At 31.9% G+C, this 23,494-nt stretch overlaps 1 protein-coding gene across 1 annotated transcript in view; it reads left to right on the top strand.

The window, feature by feature from the left end:
• Positions 1-23,494, top strand: part of LOC145283927 (uncharacterized) — a 170,240-nt gene that overhangs the window by 135,157 nt on the left and 11,589 nt on the right. The window contains exons 33-44 of the mRNA XM_080133027.1: positions 843-1,014; positions 2,614-2,660; positions 2,757-2,915; positions 4,136-4,306; positions 6,767-7,016; positions 8,095-8,141; positions 8,519-8,594; positions 10,096-10,245; positions 11,624-11,673; positions 13,565-13,735; positions 15,238-15,390; positions 17,644-17,799. Coding sequence (XP_079989153.1) covers positions 843-1,014; positions 2,614-2,660; positions 2,757-2,915; positions 4,136-4,306; positions 6,767-7,016; positions 8,095-8,141; positions 8,519-8,594; positions 10,096-10,245; positions 11,624-11,673; positions 13,565-13,735; positions 15,238-15,390; positions 17,644-17,799 — 1,602 coding nt within the window. The remainder of the gene's footprint in view (positions 1-842; positions 1,015-2,613; positions 2,661-2,756; positions 2,916-4,135; positions 4,307-6,766; positions 7,017-8,094; positions 8,142-8,518; positions 8,595-10,095; positions 10,246-11,623; positions 11,674-13,564; positions 13,736-15,237; positions 15,391-17,643; positions 17,800-23,494) is intronic.

Here is a 23,494-nt window from a genome sequence, read left to right as displayed (position 1 = left end):
ATTTTACCCGATAAGTGTTTTATTTTTTTGTTTCATAGCGTTTTTACATTTGATCGGTGCTCGGCATATTTCAGTGATTTACGTCAGCTGCCGGTCGAATACGAGGCAACATCATGAAAATCCGGTGCACAAAATGCAAAAGTACCGAAAGTAGAAGAATGCCTGATTCCATGTAAAAAAAAAAGAGATAGTTGTAATAAAAAGAAAGTTTTATACAAATATACACATCCTCAAAACAGCCGATTTTATAAAGTAGCAATGCAGACAAAGTAATGTTTTCTCACCTCTTAGGCCAAAAGAGTCAACCATACAACCTGTATCATTGTTTTTGTCTTTAATGAAACTTTAAACTCATTCTCTCGTCAAATTTAACAATTAGAATGTGCCTATTTTACTGAAAAATCACTCAAGTGAATTTGTTTATTTTGGGGGTGATTTATTTTTTTATTTTATTTTTTATTTTATTTATTTATTTATTTATTTATTTTTTTTTTTTTTTGCTTTTGTATTGTTTGCTGTTTTGGATCTTTAACAAAATGAAACTATCATGAAGATATTGTAATTTTAAAAATTATATATTTCCCAATCTTAAATTTCTTTTCTCCTAGTCACTTTTCACAGCCACACAATTACATGTTCATATAAATCTCCATGTATATTCGATCAAGGAGTTGAAAAGTAAAAAGTAATATGGTCACATTCTGATATCCTTGCATCGGTTGTAATGACTAAGTTTCAGACATTATTTTACATGTTTTGTTTCAATTGCATTAATGGGGTCGTTTTTACGATTATAAATCTCTCCTACATATTTCTAATTATGTTAAATTGAATTTTTTCAGTTTGTATACTTCGGCCATGTGATATTGATGCAATGCTCGGCTACATGCCAGGAGACGTGATTGGCTGGGTTGAGAAAGATGGCAAAGTTGGAGTCTCCAGCGACCAAGAAGTCGCTCATGCACTTGATGAAATTGAAACTGGGGTTACCGTCCACGTTTCATGCAATAACTGGTAAGGAAAAAAAACGAAGATTGTTTCAAATAATCAACAACATCAAATTTCAACATAATGAAATGTGTTGGCTATACAAGTATTCAGAAACAGACAGTCAAAATAACGATTTGGAATCATTCAAAGAGTTACGCACTTGTCTGATTCCATATCTAAACACAGGATCAACCAAGTTCGTAAATATGATACAGGAGCAATAACCAAGTCAGTTTTAATTTTCCATATTTTAGTGCAAGAAAATGGTTGATGAAAATTGTTCAAGCAATGTGCAGCAATGCTCAAAATCGTGCTCGAATTAATATAACATCTAGTCACATTTTGAATGTTAAAATAAGAGTATATCAAAGAGTCTGTTGCTTTACATTTGTATTTTAGAAGCCTTGTTTTAAAGTGCTATCCAGATATTTTCTCCAGAAAAGCTGTTTAATGTTGGTGATTTAGTGCTTACCTGTGAAATAATGTAAAGTCTACCGTGTAAAGTTGAAGATTTGTAGGAATGCCATGGAAAGTAAGGATCTGGGAGTGAATGTTACCAAGATCAAAGTGATGATCAGTGGTTGTAATGTTGGAAAGGTCTCATCAAGAGGAAAGTTCAGTTTATTTTATTGAAAGAGAATTGGGTACAACTCAGTTTCTGTGGTACTTTGGGTACACAAGAAGTTCAGTTAAACTTCAGATAGCTTGAAAGATGATAATAATTTTGTGTGCAAAAAGTGCCAGATGTGTAAGATAATGGAGACGGATGAGAACTCAGAAGTGGAGAAAGTATATTTGCATGGCTAGTTGTTAAGAAGTTCTGTTACCTTGGTGATGCCATTAAAACACCGGAATGAGCTGGTTCTGGTGGGATTGTAAAAAGTAGGTGCAGATGGAGTAAGTTCAAAAAACTTCTATTACTATAACTAAGTAAATGAGTGTTACGATTGGCAAACAATGGAAATATCTATCAGGCATGTGTGCATACTGTGATGATGTATAGAAGTGAAAACTGACCAATGAAGGCTGGGAACAAGAGTTGCATGGAGATAAATGATATGAGTATGATATGATAGAAATGTAAGTCTTAAGGACAGGCTTAGATCTGATGATCTCAGCAGGATTAAATATGGACAGTATAGGGATACGTGTGCAGAGAAAGAGACTTTATTAGTTTTGTCAAATTGAATTAATGGATCAGAGTTATTGGGTTTGTAGAAAATAGAGATACTAGCATTATTTGGGATGGGAAAACAAGGAAAACATGGGAGGCCGTTATAAAAATTAATTTATAAGAAAGAGGGATGGATAAAGACCTAATTTGGAATTCAATTTATAAAAAGCCATTCAACACATGCCAGTAATGTAAAACAGTGTTAAACCGAATATGATAATGATCATCATCATCACCATGATCATCATCATCACCATCATCATCATCATCATCATCATCATCATCATCATCATAATGAATGTTTTCTGCACATTAAACTATTTTAATGTTTAATTAGCAAATATTTTTATAGATTGTGATAAATGTTTCAACAAATTGTTTTATTAAAACTTTATGATTTAATTCATTTTTTAAAATTAATCGAATGTGTTCAATTTTATATTTTCCAGCACATGCATCAGCGGACATCTATTGTGTACCAGTGAAGTGTGCCATGGTAAGGAATCTCTGAGAAATTTATTTCTACTTGAATTTCTTGCTGAATGAAACCAGGTTTTACATGATTTTAAAATACAATTTTACTTGCTTGCAGGATGTGCATATTCGCAGTGGTCTACATGGACTGGTTGCAGTAAAAGCTGTGATGCCGGCAATAGGATTCGATCTAGGAAACGAGTTACTGGCTCGGGTGACAAGAGTTGCAATTTGGCCACTGAAGAATCAGAAGATTGTAACTTTATACCTTGCGGTGGTAAAAATGGTTTTAATTTTCATCAGATTTTAATTACAAAAATTATTTCATTATTAGAAAAGATTCAAAACGAGGAACTAATAAATAGTTATTTTTATAAGTTTAGTTTGATACAGTTTTCAGACTAGGATCAAATTGATTTATTTGGTTATAGGAAGACTACAGCTCTGCCATTACGTCCTCCTTTTGGACATTTAGGTTTATTGCCTGTAGTCTGGGCGGTCTCATTTGTGACAGCAGACAAGATTATACAGCTGTTTCTGTTCCGATCCAGACTATTATTTGATATTCCTTTTGAAAAAATAAATGTCTGTCAGGGTCAATACTATTAAGAATAAATGACCTTTTCATCTTATGTAGATTAACAGCAAAATATTCTTTAAATAAATAAAACGTATACTTTTCTTGCTTATTTACATATAACTGCAAAAATGTAATTATTTTTCAAGGAATAAATATTCTCTGTCTTTAACCATAAAAATCAATTTCTTCAAATCAATAAAACGGCTTTCATTTTTTAAATATATTTATTTCAAACTGTACTGTTTTATTCGATGGGACGACGTAATTTGATTATCAAACAATTCATTTTAAGGTCGGAATTGTTTACCTTAGCGACATCAAATTAATCAAAACTATGAAGATGTATTGACTAAGAGTATTATATACATTACTTCCTATGACTGCTGAGAAAGGTTATGCTCAGATCGGTCAAGCTGTTTCATAGCTTTGATCGAAATATCTCTGTAAATGTGTAGCCAAATAATATTTGTAAAAATAAATAAAAATTTATCAATATATATATATATATATATATATATATATATATATATATATATATAACTACTTCATTTACTCACATAAATTTAATATACGAAAGTATAGATTTATGCGTAAACTTTAAGTATTTACTTCAAAAATGCTCAATACGTAGGTAGTTAGTAATTTATAAAATATATATGGCGATTAAGCTACACTGAATATTCTGCGTTTCATCCTATAGTGGATGAAACACAGAATATTCAGTGTAGCTTAATCGCCATATATATTTTATAAATTACTATATATATATATATATATATATATATATATATATATATATATATATATATAATAGTGTCTAAATATTTTTTATAATTATTGGTTCTTATATTGTACTCCCCATAAAGAAGATAATATATTTATTTCCAAAGAAAATGACAACATAATTTATTTTCTAGAAACACTATTGTGGTCTTCTTGGGGTTTTTGGCAAGATTGTACAGCAGAGTGTGGAATTGGTCATCAAGTCAGGACGAGAACTTGCAACAATGAGGAAACTTATAAAAAATGTGCTGGAAAAGGGCACCAAATACGTTCCTGCAAAAAGAAATCTTGTCCGAATGAAAAAGGTTATATTTTATTTTTAATTTTTATTCAATATAGTTTTCAATTATTCGTTTAATGTCTGTTTTTATGATTTAATAAAATTAACTAGAAATTGTGTTTTTCTTAGACCTATGTTTTCTGCTTTAAAAATAAATGCATTATATATATATATATATATATATATATATATATATATATATATATATATATATATATATATATATATATATATATCTTCTCTTCTCTTCTCTTTTCTATATAAATAAAATGAACTCATTTTTTTCCCGTCGGATTTTGACCTTAATAGGATTAAAAATCAAGATATTTCATGCAAATATAATATGCACAAACGGCAGAACAATATCTGAGGTGTGTTATAGGCTTATTTCTCAAATTCCTCGATAATATTAGATTTCTATACTTTTTCTGCTGAGAAGTCACGGCCAAAATCGGTTAAGAAAAATGGAAGTGGTAAAATATTTTCTCTCTAATAAATTCCTCCTCCCCCTGCCACCACTTAACACCGTTTGGGGATCGTTCACAACGAACAGTTGAGAAGAGAACACCGGTTTGGCTTCGTAGTTCTTTCATGTGAAGTTATTTAAAATCACTAAACTAAGCTGCAGTGCTCTGTGGCGTAGTGGTTAGCGTGCTGGACAATTCACATTATATTTTCACGTTCGCGCCGACCTACCGTAGTCGTTTTTTTTTTTTGTTTTTTTTTTCCTAAACAACTGGAATGGACTTTTTCTTGGTGGCCGAACTGTTAACGTTGCAGATATTTTTTTTTTTCACACTTTATTTTCCTACTTTTATTCATGACTCCGGGTTTGATCCTTCCTACTTACCTACCATAACATTTTTTAAAAATCCCCCCCCCCGTCCCGGAAACAAACACTCGGGCAACGCCGGGTACCCCCGCTAGTATATATATATATATATATATATATATATATATATATATATATATATATATTTGTGTGTATATGTATATATATGTATATATATATATGTATGTATATATATATGTGTGTGTGTGTGTGTGTGTGTGTGTGTGTGTGTGTGTGTGTGTGTGTGTGTGTGTGTGTGTGTGTGTGTGTGTGTGTGTGTGTAAAAGGGATACAGAGATTCCAACAAAAGAAAAAAATGTATATTTAAACGAGTGGGGTCATCAACTATATAATTGGAAAAATGAAAATATCAAATAATAAAACAAGTATATAAAAAACATAACAATTGTTCGTCACTGATTTAAATATATATATATATATATATATATATATATATATATATATATATATATATATATATATATATAAAAGGTATCAGGAGAGGCAGTTTCTCATTCACATTGTGAAGAGAATCCTAACATTGTTAGAAATACTCAATATTACAAATAGTGCGTCATTATTTTATGTGTATTTTTATATAGTTTAATATATTATATATTTTTATATATTTCTTAACTATATATAGATAGACTGTGTTTGCTTGTTTGTCTATTATATAAATCTATGGAAAAAATATGCCTCATGATCAGTATGAGTCCATTTTTTTTTTCAAAAAGAAATAACAAAGCAGTTCCAAATATGTTTCCTTTCAAACCTTAACATTGTTCTTTAAGACAAATGTTCATTTATTTCGAAATAACATAACATACAAAAAAGTACAATAATAACAAACACATGGTGTTATTTTTTATGGTTTCACAAGAAGTCTTAACATTTTTAATCCAGATATCTCCATCCATATTTAATGGTATCCTCTATTTAAATAATACATTTATATTAAATTATATTCTAATATTTGGTCGACGTGTTTAGAATTCGCTATCACTGCTTGCTGTTCTGTTTCATGGGAAAGGTTAAAACGATTTTGCTAATCTAGGTGCATTTCCTTCAAGCTTCGGTCTGTGATCGCTTTCTCATCTTATATGTCAGTGAGACATAGGCATCAAATATTTCTGATCTACAACGGCTTCAATATAATGATCTTACTTTTATGCAGCTGAAAATTGGAATAACCGATCTCATAAAACGTGCTTCATCAAAAACTTAGTATTAGTGAGATTACGAATGCTTTATTCACTCTGTGTCTCGAATGGCTCTACCATGTACAGTATACCACCTTTTGCATCACTTTTAAAACACATGTGGTTATCTCGGGAGCTAGGAAGCATGGTAGACAAAGGAAGACATGACATGGCTTGAGTGTGTAAGAAGCGAGATTACTGTATGCAACCTGACTGATGTCAATCCTTTGAACTGGATTGCATGGATTGCATGGATTGTATTGCCAACCCTAGAATCTGGGACACCTTCAGCATCATCAAGACTAAAACCGGATGAATAAGTAACGATAGTAACAATAGCATAAAATTCAGTTATTTACAAAATAATTATGTTTCCTATAATAAAAACATCAATCAATTTTCTATATCGTTTTTTTTTTTTTTTTTTTTTTTTTATTATTATTCCTCACAGAAAGCTGCACAGGAGGCAAAGTATGGTCAGATTGTGCCAACAAATGTCCATTAAGTTGTGTTGATTTCCGACTTGGAACTGACATTTGCCAAGAAGATGATAGTTGCAAACCAGGATGTCGTTGCCCTGATGGAATGAGAGAACAAAATGGCGAGTGTGTTGAAGATGAAAAGTGTTACTGCTATGATGAATATGGAGCCACTGTCCTGGAACATTTTGAAACCAAAACACATGATCTTTGTCAAAGATGGTAAGCTTAAATATAACACTAGAATCTTTCGTATAGTTTTGGTTAAAGAAAACCATTTATGGAGAAGAATCCCGATTAACTATTTGTTTTTCATCGGTTGTGATATACCAGAAACCCAGCCTAAGTAATTTAATGACAACATTGAATACATTGAATATATGTGTTCAAGAGAAGAGTCTATCAGACATGTGTACACAGCTTAATGATGTATGGAAGTGAAACCTGAGAAGTGAGGGTTGAAGATATGTGTTGTATGGAAAAATTGATATGAAAATTATACAATGGATGCGTAATATGAGTCTTAAAGATTATCTTAGATTTAATGACCTGACATAAATATTAAATCTAGACAGTATAGGGAGATGTGTGCACAAAAGAGACTTTGTTAGCATGGTCACCAGAGTTTAGGACATTGTTTAGATCGTTTGCTTTTTGTTGGCTCAGATCTATGTTTTTTTGTCTTGTTGTGCAGTTCTAGGAGGTCCACCCTACCAGGCTTTGCCTTCTCACCTATTGAGAAGTAGTTAGTTTATTGTTAATCACCTGATTAATTCCTTACTAAGAAATGCCAATGGGAATGTCTGAGCATTTTTGCAGATTCTTCCTCTAGGTCGATGCCTTTTCAAATCCCACTTTCCCTACTTTGTGTCACATTTTCCCACGGTGGGAGTGGGAGTGAAGAGATTAACATCCACAAGCTATTATAAAGGGGATGAATATGGAAAAATAAATATAACTATTTTTCTCTTTTTAACCTCATTTGTTGTGAATGAAACGACCAAAGAAAAGCAAGAGGTGCGATGTTTGTCTTCCTGTAAAGTCTAGAGTTAAAATTAGCCAACCAACTTTGAGACACCATCTAATTTATTTTCATATTATGTTTTTAACCTCTTTAAACATCGAAACTAATTCATTGAACTCTTGAAATTCTTGATTTATAAGGACGAAGGAAATTATTAAACAGTTTGAAACTTTAAACCGTTCTAATCTTTAATCAATCCTAAAATTAACTGACTAATTTTTGTTGTTGTTTTTAATTAAAATAATAATAAATATTTGTTTTCTCAATTAATTTCAGTACCTGCGAAAAAGGCGACATCGTTTGTGTTAATATCACCGAAAATTGTTAGTATCTTTCAAGACATGATTGTTTCTTTTCGTGTTAAGAATAATTAAATTCATCATCACAAAACAGAATATGCCAAATCCTATTTTACAAGTATAATATTTTTGTGAATAACAAAATTTTAAAACAAGATAATTTTCAATTTTACTCTTATCTTTAATCTTTATGCTGTTCATCTTGTTATAAATATTCAAGAATACTTTTTAATCTAATAATACAAATGTCAATGTCATTAAATTCGTCTTTCCTCTTGATTAATTAAAGTCGCTTATAAATAATTTATAAAAAAAAATTACCATTAATTTTGCTCATCTATTTTTTTATTGGATAATCTTTCTCATTTCAAATCGTCTTAATAAAATGATGTTCGTTACAGGTTGTGTTTATGCAGAATGGACTGCATGGGGCGCTTGCAGTCAAACGTGTGGAGCTGGTATACAACATCGATACAGGTAGAAAGCTTTAATATTTATGTATGCCCAAATTAATCTTGGGTTTGTTTCATTGAAAATAGTGTCTTTTGTACAATTAAAAGAATATTCATCACAGCATGAGTAAAATTAATTCCTCAAATAGAACAGCTTTTCATCATTTTTATGTCCCCTTTCACAGATTAAAATCAAGATATAGTTATACTAGACCGCATATAGAAAATGCTTATTTGAATTATGATCAAAATCCATTACATGATTTTGATTCTAGGAAATGTCTAATATGTAAGGCTTAAGGGAAGTAAGAATAAATTGAAATTCACGGAACTTTGTTTAATCGGTGTCTAATGCCTATGGACAAAATTCATTGCAAATTTGATACATTTGAATTTTTCAATGGAAGCTTATACCCATATTATGACCCCTAAAAATGGGAGGCATCTGAATTTTCACAACGCGTTCAACCGCCTTTTTGCTTTCTATCCATAAAACTAAATCAAACTAAATATAGTTCACGTTTGGAACACTTACCTGTTTAATCTTTATCCTCGAGTGACCTTGGACCTTGAGAATCGGTGAGTTATCTGTAAAAATGGAAAAAAAAATACAAATAACATTAAAGAAATATTAAGATTATGCAGTATAATTTTTGTTCATCATAGTGGTTTTATAAGATCTAATGCATTAATTTAATAAAAAGAGATATATAAGTATGTAGTTGCATGTTATTAAATAAAAGTGAAACAAATTTTTATGAGACTCGCATGCACGTCTCCAATATAAATTAAAATTGAAAAGTATGAGTTTGCATAAGCATAACAAAGGCATTAATCAGTGCATGCTATATCTTATATAGTCTTATTTTTATGTATTTTTTTTATTCAATTTTCGCCCCAAACAAGGCACAGTGCCACTTTGAAGCAGGGGGCTACTATTAGGGACTTAATTAGCGGGGTCATTATGAAGGGAGAAGAGTAGAAAGATGACTGTAATATCTATCTATTTATTAATGACGACAAATATGACTAATAAATATTCATAGTTTGCTTTAACTTAAAAGTTCCAATATAACAAAAAAAATGTGAATGATTATTACATATTCAAGCACCGACAGAGTTTATTGGTAGTGAGGTTAAAAGTTAGGTCTCCAATAAATATTGGAACACAATGATGCTGGTAGCAGTAAACGAACTTGACACGACAAGAATGTTATCTCTTTTGGCTACTCTATAACATTAGTAATTATGGCAGGATCTGGTGAATGTATCTAAATGTTGAAAACGATTAGAAATTTTTTTTGTTTTGTTTTGTTTTTAAAAACACAGACCAATAGATCTTGATAATGAATATGAAAAGAGAATTTTTATTGTGTAGTTTGTTTATTAGCCTATTCCAGGAATTGAAATAGCAAAAAGTAGAAAATCATATTATAAACAAAATGTGTTATTGGATCTTGTTCATTATTCGGCACAACGATTCATGGCGAAAGTTTAATCAAATATTTCACACTTTGTCATTTCAGAAAACTTATTTCTAAAGGATCTATTTGTGAAAACGAATACCTCATTGACAATCGAACCTGCACAATGGGAAGGTGTCCATTTGATTGTGTTATTGATAATCTAGGTTATAATAACAATGATTTGATACGAGAAAATTCCTGTGAAGTTTGGTAAGTTATTTTCAATGCAAACTATTCTTCAAAAAGTACATTTTGAATTTTAGGAAAAAATCATTTAGCTGGTAAAATTCAGTATTTGATACAAAAACTTAAATTGTTATTTATTTCATATTGAATATAAAATCTGAAGTCTTAATTTATTTCAATATTTCAATATTTAATATAAAAATTAAGCTTTTATTTATTTCAATATTTAAAAAAAAATGAAACCGTTATTTATTTCAATATTCAATATAAACAGTGAAACCGTTATTTATCTCAATATTGAATATAAAACTGAAGCCGTTATTTATTTCAACATTTGTTTTTAGATCTGAAACTTTTATTTATTTCAATATTGAATCTAAAAACGGAACTCTTAATTTATTTCAATGTTTAATATAAATACCGAAACCACCATAAATTTCAATATTTAATATAAAATCTGAAACAGTTAATTTTTTTAACATTTAATATAAAAACTGAAATATTTATGTATTTCAATATTTAATATAAAACCTTAAACAGTTATTTATTTCAATATTTCAATATTTAATATATGCACTATCACTATTTATAAAACATTAAAACTTGAACTAACACTGTAGATATATACATGTGTGTATTCTGTAGATATAAACCTGTGTGTATTCTGTTTAATTTGGTTAGTTTACTCATTAACTTAACGTGCATTCATTATTTGACTTCAATCAAAGTTTTATTTAACTTTCACTTACTTTTGATCTCATTCGTTTACAGTGAAGTTTGAAATCATTAACTTAAAAGAATTTCTATTTAAATTTTATTATTTGTATTATACAAACTACTATTCTCGTCTTGGTTGTTATTTTCATAACGTTTCGACTAATGTAATCACCAATCTTGTTCAGATGAATTTTTCCATTTCAGAAGTCTTTATCTATAAACAATTTCAAACTGAACCATTCATTTAATCCCCAGTGTAGATTGAATTCGTTCCATCAGCCATAACTAGGTAGACGTGTTCAGTAATTTTATTTTTTTTATTCTTAGTTATTATTGCCTCTAGTGATGGTTGAACCTTCAACTTCTAGAAAAATATCATTTAGAACTGATTGTTATTCAACACTTTTATCTCTTGCGTCACGGATATGACTTCGCCAGTTAAACATAAACATTCCTGAGTTTGAAAAGATGGTTGGAGATTATACGACTGAAACGTTGTGAAAACAACAAAAAATATGTGAATACTGATAATACAAATTATAAACCCTCATCTAAAAATATAGAAAAATTACATTTAATTGACTAAACCTTCAGTACTATTATGGATAAACAGATTAAATTCATTAAAATTTGATATGTGTACTTTGTTTTTTCTGACTTACAAATTATTTACTTTTTCTTTTAGCTATTGTCAGTCAGCATCATTGAAGTGTTATCCACAACCCCGAGCAAAAGGTAAAGAAATTTTCTTCCTCACGCAAAGTGTTTAAAAATATAAAGTGTTATGCTTATAGCGAGTAGAAATTGCACCTTGTGTGTATATCATTTAATCTTAAAAGTGAAATAGTCACAAATAGTAAACATAGAATAAACTTTATTTTGAGATAGTCAATTACAAACCTTACACTTTTAGAAAAAGGAAATAAGTCGATGATTTGATTAAATAAAAAAAATGTATCTCCATGCTGAATAGTGTGAAAGGCCAGTGCAGGCATTAGAGCATTTGTCCCGATGTGGAAACAACATTATAATCCCCACTCTCCCCAATGGTTCACTTCGACTTGTGCAGCTAATATTGTGTACTTTCACAGAAGCTATTGTTTGAAGAATTGCATTCCTCGTTAAATTTCGTATCCCATGACATCTGTGAAGATTAATTTGATTAACTGACCAGGTTTTCGATAGAGTTTATGACTAATATTCTTCAATCTCTGTTATGAGAGTCTTAGATATTTAAGCGTCTGATTGTCTCTCCATTGGAAAAGAGTCTTTCAGAAATCTTTTTAATCGAAAAGACGATTTATTATCAGGCAATTATACCAAGGTCGCTTTGACCGTTTCCTTTAATATAATTTCTTCCCTTCCCTAAGTTTCTGCCCATTGCTGTTAAGAAGTAAAAAAGTTATATTATCATTGGACACACTGAAATAAGAAATAACTTTAATGTCTGTATAAACTATTCACAGCAAGATTTAAATCAATCAAATGTTATCATAATGTACCAGAATTTCCGTAAAACAAAACATTGGTTAAAAGAATGATGCGTGAATTAACTTTTTATCAGAAAGCAATTATCACTGATGGCAGTATATATATATATATATATATATATATATATATATATATATATATATGACAGCCCCTTTAAAAAATTCATTTCTTATCGTTGAGCACTTTCAGTTGAGTTAAAGTCGGTCAATTTAGCTATTATGCATAGATCATCGTATAACGATAGGATCACTCTCTGACTGACGTAATGAACATTTAAAAAATGTTTAAAATTCAACGCTATTTCACGCGGTTAATGGTAGCCGAATGGATACGGTCTCCGCTAATCGAGCCAGAGATGTCTCGTGGTGCGGGGTTCGAATCGTTCGGCTGGTGTTAATCGTGACACCCTGCACTGAAGAATCCCGAAAGGACGAAACACTAGTGTCTGTAGGTATTTAATTATTATAGTAAAAAATAATTATATATATATATATATATATATAATAAAAAAAAATTTTTTAACTTTTGTATTCCATGTCGAATAATAAATTGTTGGAATTTTCAATTTGACGAGTTTATACTGAATTCTTAAATATATATATATATAAAAACCTTAAAAATTTATTTTTATTTTTTTATAAAGGTAATATATGTGTGAGTGTGCGTGCGTGTGTGTGTATGTTTTTTAAGATTTAAATTATTTTCAAACCATATTTCAAAAAAGTGTACACAGAACAATATTTAAATCGTTTACAGCTGTTTCCAGACAGTTTTTGTTTATCGTGATACAAAATAATGCACAATTTGTTTAAACTGTGTCTTTCTTTAGAACAGGATTTCGTATTCCATAAGTCATGTTTTAAATAAATGAGAAAGAATTCCTGTTTTCTGAGTCGGCTGTTCTTTTGAATGAGTGGTACACCAAGATTTTCAATGCTCTTATAGTATTTACCATCATACAACTGTCAATCTTTCCATCTCGTTAACCCTTAACTTTGAGCGTTTTTTAGCCTTGTTAAGTGGTGACTCATTAGTAAGAAAAAGTCCAAACATCTCACCATAAAACAACTTTATTGCTATATCATCATGTTTCATAGTTTTTATTTTCTAAATCTTTTTTGTCTTTTTCTTCTAGCTGATGGGAATTGGGCAGAATGGTCTAATTGGGGTGTCTGTAGCCGATCATGTGCTCCTGGTGGAATCAGACAACGGACTCGTTCGTGTTCGAAACCACTTCCACGTTGTGGTGGCAAAGTATGTGAAGGAAAATCAGTTGAATTCGAAAAATGCAATCAAAATGGAACATGTGAGTGACATCTGGAGAATTGTTATATTCTGAAAGTTAATTAGCTTTGTCCAATTTATGTAACATAGAGAGGATTTTTATACTTAAAAAATTGTTAAAATTTATTCATAGACAAATTAAAGTTAATCAATAAAACGTCATTTTTAAAAACTAATATGAAAATTTTCTTTGGATGTTTTACTGGCTTGGCAAGTCAAGATCAGAGCCAAACTCCTCCCTCGAATAATGGCAACGAAGGGGCGATTGTAAATCCAAATTACTATGGTTCCTGGTATGACACGTCATTAATAGACAGAGAATGCTTAGAAAATCTTGCATGACGGGACCTATCGCTTAATTCGTCTGTTTCGATTGGTTGAAATACAAATCTTCCATGAAGAACAGAGAGCGTATATTGATCGTTTGTGGTTCTCTCCTGATGCTGCTACATGTTCGGAGTTTGTTGCCAATAATAGGTGTTCCCTTGAATGATATCGATAGGGAGCCGCTTATAGAGTCAAGTCAATTTATTACATTTGTCAAAGAAGAGATTATTTTTTCAGCCAGGTTTGTTTACAGCATAGTGTCTGCATCACTTGACCAATCGTCATTAAACTTAGTCAAAATATCACCCGTGGTTTGATTTAGAACTGATTTGATTTTGGGATATCTAGATCAAATGTTAAGGTCACAGAAAAGTGAGCGTCACACTTTTTTAGGTAACTTCGATTTTTAATAATAAACAATTATTCGAATATTTGAACTGAAAATTTTTTATAACTATGCAGAATTTCAACCTGACTAAATAGTTTTTAGTTTTTAGTTTTCAACATTTGTATCGCATAATTTCTACAATACTTCATACAATATTGAGAATTACGGCCCTTGATAAAACTTGGGCCTATCCTGTAAGACATTAACTCTTATCCTTGAATGGATTATGGTCTTTGATACGCGGAATAAAAAGATAGTTTGAAAATTACTGGTTATGTCCATCAATTTGGGTGCTGCATCGTCGCCCCACCTCACTGTACGCTACTGCACGTACTTGAAAAAATCGGAGGTTACATCAACCAAAACCTTGCAATACTTAGAAGCAAGATTTAAAAAAATAATCTGAATATTCCAAATAATGCACATATGAATCTATTTATGAAACATTGCAATCGATCGATAATTAATAATACTCAGAAGTATATGAAATTGTTTACAAATTGTAGATCACATTATTCCATTAAATTGATTTCGAAATAGGATGAAAGAATGAATAGTTCATCAATAAAGGTACTTTAAAATGGAATTTGTGACGATTAAAGCAAAAATGATATAATCAAAATAGTTTGTCATATTAACGTAGTATTTATTTAAAACAGGTAATGTTATTTTGCGAATAGTATATTCTAAACTTTTTTTTCTCTCAAAGTAGAGAGCTAAGTGTATGGTGGTTTAATTGAAACTATTGAACTGAGAACAAAGATGTTTTGAAATTTGAATTATTTTTACTTTTTATTTCTAAAATTCAGGCTGTATGTATAAACCTTGGTCAAGTTGGTCAGCGTGCAGCAAAACCTGTAATGCAGGTCTTCAAAGTCGAAGACGGGAAGAATACACGTTATCTACATGTTCCAACCCACAATTATCCATGAAACGGACTTGTGAAATTCATCCTTGTAATGGTATGTATGGATTACGATTAAAGGATCAAACCAGCTATTTTTTTTTTTAAATTTCATCGTCGATGTAAAATTTGCTTTAAACATAATAATTGCTGATTAGAAATTAATAAAATTTCGCATGTAATATAATACAATGTCGAAACAGTTTGAAGCACCACTAGACAAATCGTGACCGTCCATCATTATTTAATATGAATTCAAATATTTTATTGTTTACATTGGTTTCCTCGATTATTTTCTAGTCATAATTCTTTCGAGAAAAACATCGAGTATTTACGGGAGGGACAATGAGAAGGTTGCCAACATCCTAAGTTAAAGTGATGTTTTGTGAAACGAATTGGATTCGAACTTGGAACACCCAGGTCGTTAACCACTAGACTACCCTTATCTCCTATCGTGACTGTCGATCTTTCATAACTCTTCCATCTTTTTTACATATCTATAGCTCAGTGCTATGCTTTGCCAACATATCGAAATAGAATACTCGTCTCAGGACGGTCTAAATTAATTCCTCGAACAGAACACTTTTACACCACTTTTATGTCTTCCTCATTAAGATTCAAGTCAAGATATAAAGATACTAAACCTTATGTTTAGAACCATTGTTTCAATGTTGATGAAAATTACGTGATTTAGATTGTAGATTGCTAATTTGATTACGGTTAAAGAGGTCTCAAGAATAAATGACAATTCAGAGAATATTGTTAAATTATTGTCTATTGACTATGTGTCGAATTCAATGCAATTTCAAATGAGAGGTCTCTATTACGTTCCTGAAATCCATTTAAAATACTCTAAAGAAACTAAATTTTTTCGGATTAATTGATGTCTAACACCGATTGTTAAATTTTAAAATAAAATTGAAGTATTTGAATTTTCACGAAAAGCTTCCACCACCCTCTGTATAAAACGCAATTAAATATATCCCACATTTGAACCTCTTATGTCTTGTAGCTCTTTTTCAAAAATAATAATGATGGATTAATTAGTTTAGACATGAACCCTGCACATACAAGTATATAAACAGACAAACATATCTGTCTCTATATAGATTAAGATCGACGTGAATTGTTGAATTGAATTGAATAAACGGAAACATACCAACCAAATTGAATTTGAATTCTGTCTGAAACGATGTATATTTCACTATAATGCCATAAAGAAAGACTAAAATCTAGTTTTCTCACAAACGCTTTTGAATATTGTTTACATTCTAGCTGGAGAAACTGTCTATGTCAGGTTTCTTAACTTTTCTTAAATTTTGTAATCAAGATTAGAAGCTACAAGCATCCATTAAATATTTTCCATCGATTTTTTTATCAAACAAAATATTGTTCAGGTTTACAATGTGGAATGCTAAAGCAAAAAGCAAGAAAACAATTGTATAGTGTTAGATTCGAACCTACTATAGCATAAAATATTCGCACTGAAAGCGATCGCGTTATCCATAAGATCACTGATCTAATCAAAATATTTTGTCATATTAACGTAGTATTTATGATTTTGGCACAGGAATTTTTCTTCACATGAATCTAAAATAGCTTGATTGTCAGAAATAAGAAAGAAACATGAAGAAACATATATATCAAATAAAACATCCTTACCAAAGTAAAATATATTAAATATTCATTAAATATTTAATACTGAAGTAATATATATATATATATATATATATATATATATATATATATATATATATATATATATATATATATATATATATATATATATATATTCGTTAAATATTTCTTATCGCTTTTTACTTAAAAAAATATATTTGCTCTTCCATGTAAACTATACGTCAAATATGTACAATAATTTAACATATGGGGCGCTAAAAATGTCGGAACAGTTATTTTTAATGTCATTTTTACGTGCGTTTTATTAATAATTTTTTTTTTTGTAAAAAAAAGATTCAAAAACTTATGACATCAATAAGGATATCAGATCAGATCGACGGCATTGATGCGAAATCTGCGGTTAATTTTGCTTTTAGAACAACTATTTAACTGTGATGCCGCGACACATATACAGGCAAGTTTGATTTATATGTGGGAACTTGTATGATATGCGTAGCTTATACACTTTAAATAGTCTATTGAAAAAGCAATATGACGGTCCATTTATAAATATTTATGTTGATGAAGTTACTTTGCAAAATGTGTTTCTTGCTTTTGAAATTAATTGATGATTTTATAAGTATATAATGATGAAAAAATTACATTACTTGTTTTTTTTTATTCTCGAATTCAGTGAATTGTGGTGAATGGTCTACTTGGTCTCCTTGTCAAGGCGTCTGCACTAAAGGAATAAGCAAACGAGTTTTCAGAGTTAATCCAGCTCATATCAACAACTTATTATGCAAAGAGGTAGAAGAAGTCAAGACTTGCAATCTGCCGAAATTATGTCGTATGTAGAAACATTTTTTGTAATTCTTTTAAAATTGTATTATTCGTAGGCGTAAATGCTTATATCACGAGTACGTCACGATTGTAAATTTCTAGATACCTATTCCAAAAAAGTAACGAATAAGGAAAATAAAAGAGAGAGGATGTTTCGTCGGCAAGAAGAAATAGAAATAATCTTATCTCCTACACACATTCAAGATTAAAATGTAAATTTTTTTAGCCATTAAAAATAGAAATTTATTGGTCTCCCGACAAAAAGAGGATGGGCCTGTAAATTAACCCTTGTCCGTTCGTTCGTTCGTTCGTTCGTTCGTCTGTCCACACGTTTCTCAATAACTACGCCTTGCAATTTTTGAAATTTTGCACAAACATTAAACATGATATGAGTAAAAAAAAAGTAACAGAACGGATTTTCGGAAAAACTCCGGTTGCCCCCCCCCAAGGGGTGCATTTCAGGTTATAATGGCTAAAATTGACACTTTTGTGCTTATTAAAAATAAAATTGATGCCTTGGATTTTTATAAAACTTCCTGAAAAGTTGTAACTAACTGATTTCTATATAATTTTGTTTCTCTATACTTCGCGATAACTCTAACGTGTGCTCCAGGGGCTCTTTTAGGGCTAATAAAAACACTCCATTTTTGGGACTATTTTACCATACTTGTCCAAAATTTTCTGTGTATGTCTATTTGGCAGTTTTGCATGGTGCTGAACTCAAATTTAAATATGTTACGGCCTTGGGAACTTTTCGGGCTAAATGGGGGGGGGGCAAATGATGGACTTAGTCATTTCTTTTTTTACTTGGTGCAGAACTCAAATTTACATATGTTAAAGCCTAAAACTGCACCGTTTGTTCATTTTTGCCAGGATTTGATTCCCCTGGGGAGTTTTGTGGCTAAATAAAGTGGGTAAATGCTGAACTTAGTCATTTTTTATGCCTCGGTCACTGTGTACTAATGAGGGACTATGCATGCTTCACTTGCTTCAATTAGGTATTCAGTTCAATAAACATTAGTAAAGTTATATGACTTCAGCAGGAATATAAAACGAGATAATTTTTTTTTTAATTAATGGATGATCTAGGATGACTTGAACGTGTCCTTTTCATTGATTACTATGCCACTACTTTCCGTAGATTGCTTCACTTACCGTTGATCTTCTCCTTATAATGCTGAGTGTTTAAAAAATAAAGCATCAAGTATCAGTTAATTTGCAAAATGTGTTTTTTTTTGCTTTTGAAATGCTTGATGTTGTTTACAAGTATACACTGATAAAATACATCACTTTGATGTTTCTTTTAAGTTTGAATTCAGTGAATTGTGGCGAATGGTAAATAAGTAAAATAAAAGAGAGTGTGTATTTTGTGTCAAAGATAAAAAGAAATAGCCTCATGTTTTACTCGCTAAAATTTAAAATGTAAAAAATGTGTTTTGGAGTTATTAGAAATAGAAATCAATGTCAGTTAAGTATTCAGGCTTTGTTTAAAAGAAGAAGCTGTAGAATGAGAGTTAGAAAACATTCTAAGCGATAGTAAAGCTTTGGAAGCTTTATAAAACGAGATTAAATTTTTTTAAATATAAATGGATATACCACACTCAAGGTCGACCCGAAGGCTCCCTTTTCGATGACTACTATGTCGATATGTAGAAGATGCCAATCCTTTCTCGGAATTGCTCCACTTACTTTTGATTATCTCTTTATAATGCTGAGAACTTAGCAGAAAAGCATCAAATACCATTTTTGGAGTTTTGAGTATTACTTCAGAGTGGATTGAACGTCGTTTTCTCGGATTATCAGCAAATACTAAATAATAAGCGAAATGGGATGGTTGAACAAGGTAAAATGACATAATCCTTTATATAAGGTAATATGTGTTTATTGTATGAAAAATCAAACATTTCGAAGTGTTCTCACACTGAATTATTTCCAAAGTCTGTGTGAAAGAATATTTAATTTCGCCAGCCAGTATAAGTTCAGCAGTAATATTCGTGTATGCATGAGTCACCAAAGTAAAGGTTTGTAGCAATTTCATATTTCTTCTGAGCTAAGGGGGCCTAGCGTATGACTTGTCCGGTTGCTTGCTGTATAATTTTCCCTGTGTCTATTCTGTACTTTCTATGTATAAAAAAAAACATTGGTAACTTGTATTACAATGCTAAAAGAGCTAATTGGCTGCTACACAACCAAATCATTTTGACCGTATGAGGCCAATGTGAAACGACCACCATGCTTTTTAGCCTCGAGTATCCAAGGAAAAAAAACCAAAGCTAAGTAAAATTCCTAACTGTTCGCATATAATTTAAAGCTAATATTCTTTCCATTTTCAGGCATATTGTAACCGATAACTTTTCTTCACTTAAATAGACTATTTCGCCGCTTACAATGCCATGTCACTTAATTAATAAGTCAATGATATAGTAAAGACAAACTCGGTAAAAAAAGAAATTATGCTAAGTTATTTAGAGGACATGAAAACTTTATTTAAGTACGATACTTAATATAATCAGCCATCGAAAAAAAAATAAATAAATAAAAAAAAAATAAAAAGTTAATAAACATCAGTGACCCCCCCCCTTGCTTGTACACTGCCATTTCCTTTCCGGATCCCTGCTCCGAACTTATGCTCGTGATCCATCATCTCATCTGAAGATGAGGGGCTCTTATGCCTTACACAACAATTTATCAGTCTGTACTATTGTCTATAAACTGATATCATCAACAATTAGATAAGCTGTTTTTAAATTTCCCCTCTTGACAAAATTGCAAACCGGAATGCAAACGGATTTTCCTTTGCGTTAGAGGATTGAACTGAAGCAGTATACTTAATATGTACAATACGTGCGTACTAAACTAAACAACCTTTGTTACCTATATACAATCGCCTATACTGAATCCTCATCGGCTCAAAGCTCTCTGTATCCCCAGACTCTTAATTTCTCAAATCTTATATCACCAAGACATCCTTCTTAATTGATACAAGAATCCTCCTGAGCAGTTCAACATCCAGTGATCATATATCCAATCCTCATGAAACTGCTTATATCACCCTGAATATTACCTTAAATCTTTATTCTATCCCTAAGCTAAGTAGAACACCTAATAACACTCTAGTCAACTACTTTTAAAATTAGATAAACCCAGTTTCAATATTAGAAGTACATCGTCCCTCACCTTGACTACGGACTTGTGCAATAAGTCATGAAACTATTGTACCTAAAATTCCTCTCCAAACTACAAAATACTGCTGCTTGTATACTAAGCAAGTACCTCCTATAGATACTTTACCTCCAAGATGACTGCCTTGTCTGTTTTGCATGACAAACCTTATTATTTTTTACTTAAATTCTCTTTCTCCTGATCACTAACAAATCAAATCTGCTCTACTTCCTAAGTTGATACTAAACAAATCCGTCTCACGTAACTTAGATGGGTCCTTGCTCTCCGCCCTTGACCTTAACAAACTCGTAAATCGATACCCATTAACACCTAAAATTTCCTAGGCATGCTCCCGATTATAACTCCCAACCCATAACCAAGCTTCTAAGTAAATACTTACTAGCCTTAGTCCAATACATTGACTTAAAGTAATCTATAATGAACAGTAACCGTTAATATCTCTTTATTAAGAGATAGTATTGCAATAATTATTACACAAACTAAACCGGTACTCATTGAAATAAAAACTTCCGGATATTAAGAGAAAGGCGAAGTCATTCTCCTTAGTTGTAGTCTAAAGGCAACTTGCTCAAATTGTCTAAAATTCCATGCATTCGTATACAATACTACTTATCCATCCATCTATACTTTAACTATACTTACAGAATATGCAATAACCTATATCTATCAGGTATAACTGTACTCCATATCAAATGTTCTCTTGTCTCTATACTGAGCATATCTAATCTTTCAGTCTTACTAAATGTCCGGTTTGGGCACCAAATCAGAATTTCTAATAGAAAGTAGATCATACTCTAACACTTTATCCTAATCCTAAACCTACTAAACCATATCTAACCATACATTCCTAAACCTACTAAACCATATCTAACCATACATTGCTAAACTTACAAAACTATATCTAACCATACATCAACTCGACTCTCTCGATCCAATACTGTAGCAAATTTAACTGCTTCCACTGCATGAATTTTACGTATACCCTCTCTCAGTATAAATGAAAATGGACAGCATAATAATGCCCTTTTTAACCCACACTTGAGGAGTGAAAATCTTCTGTAGAAGCTAACCTAAATGCCCGATTTTTCCAGGAGATATTAACCTAAATAACCAATAAATATTAACTACCCATGCGGGGTTGCAGAAATACCTGGATTAGGACCCAGGCGCCGGGCGAACCCCCTCGGAGCTGATGGACCCGTAGGTCTTCCCAGGCCATCCGTCTAGGAGAAGGAAAACTCTGAAACTAAACCTAGGGGAGGGAGGTCTCTTCAGTCCTGGACGACAACCTTCCTAGAGCTGGTGACTCAAACAAATCACCGGTTGGCAAACCTAAACTGCTTAAGGAGGAGATAGACTCTGTCTATCGCTCGGCTTTCATACTCCTTCTTTGCCTATTGGCCAGGCGTAGAGGTACTATCACAGGGACTCGCTTGAATCACCCAGTGGTTGACCTTGTTTCCTGACTAGGGTAATGAACGCCGCTTTTCCCCACTCCTGCCACATCCCATCCCCCTTAACTGGACACAGTGGGGTGCTTCAGTGCCATATATGTCAGTGCAGTTGGACTGGGCTGGCTTTGCCTAATGGATTGAGGGTACCGGATTGACAGTTCCTGGCTGCTGTTTCCGACTGATAGTACAGGAGCCCTAACTCTTTGGTAGCGCTTAGAGCGGCTGCTCCATCAACAGTTGTAAAATATCGGGATGTTTGTAGTGCCATGTCGCGCATGGAAAGGGACCCTGCACTCATCCCCGGTGGGCTTTCCTGAGGCCACAATCCTGTGGGTGAGGACAGCTGATGGTCTACTTGTATTGCATGTCTGGTATTCTGCACAACTACTTGTCCAGCACCCCCTCACTCATCCACCCTAACTGAAACTTTTAAATAAAATAAAATGAAATGACAGCTCAAGCAAAAGTTACGTTTAAACCAGGACCAAACTCAAAGAAAACCAACCTGCCTCCTCCCTTGAGGCTTGCATTTACTAATATCCGCGGGCTTAGAACTAACTTAGATGATGTTGAGTCATTTCTCCTTGTAAACACCCCGGATATCTTAGCATTAAGTGAAACTAACCTTCACTCCTCCATACCCTCTAACCACTTTAACATGCCTGGTTATCTCCCACTCTACCGTAAGGACTCGGACAGACATATGCATGGACTTGGAGTCTATATTCGAAACACCCTCCCCCTAACTAGAGAAATAAAACTAGAATCAGAGGGCCAGGCCTTTATGTGCTTCAGACTAAATATGCAACACAATATTAGCTACTTATATTTTCTCTACCGCTCTCCCTCAAACCAAGACTGTACCCTAATAAACAAAGTCTCAGACAGCATAGATATAGCACTCTCCCTCGATACTAGCGCACAAATACATGTATTTGGTGACTTCAATGTCCACCACAGTAACTGGCTAGGATTCTCAAATCACACAGACGTAGCTGGTAGCGCCACATATAGCTTCTCTATATCTCATTCCCTATCTCAGATGGTTACATTTCCGACACGTTT

Source organism: Euprymna scolopes, chromosome 8 (genome assembly GCF_053919585.1).
Source record: "Euprymna scolopes isolate OS-2025 chromosome 8, ASM5391958v1, whole genome shotgun sequence".
NCBI classification, from domain to species: domain Eukaryota; kingdom Metazoa; phylum Mollusca; class Cephalopoda; order Sepiida; family Sepiolidae; genus Euprymna; species Euprymna scolopes.
The sequence above is the reverse complement of the archived record's forward strand: the minus strand, read 5'-3'. Positions and strand labels throughout refer to the sequence as shown.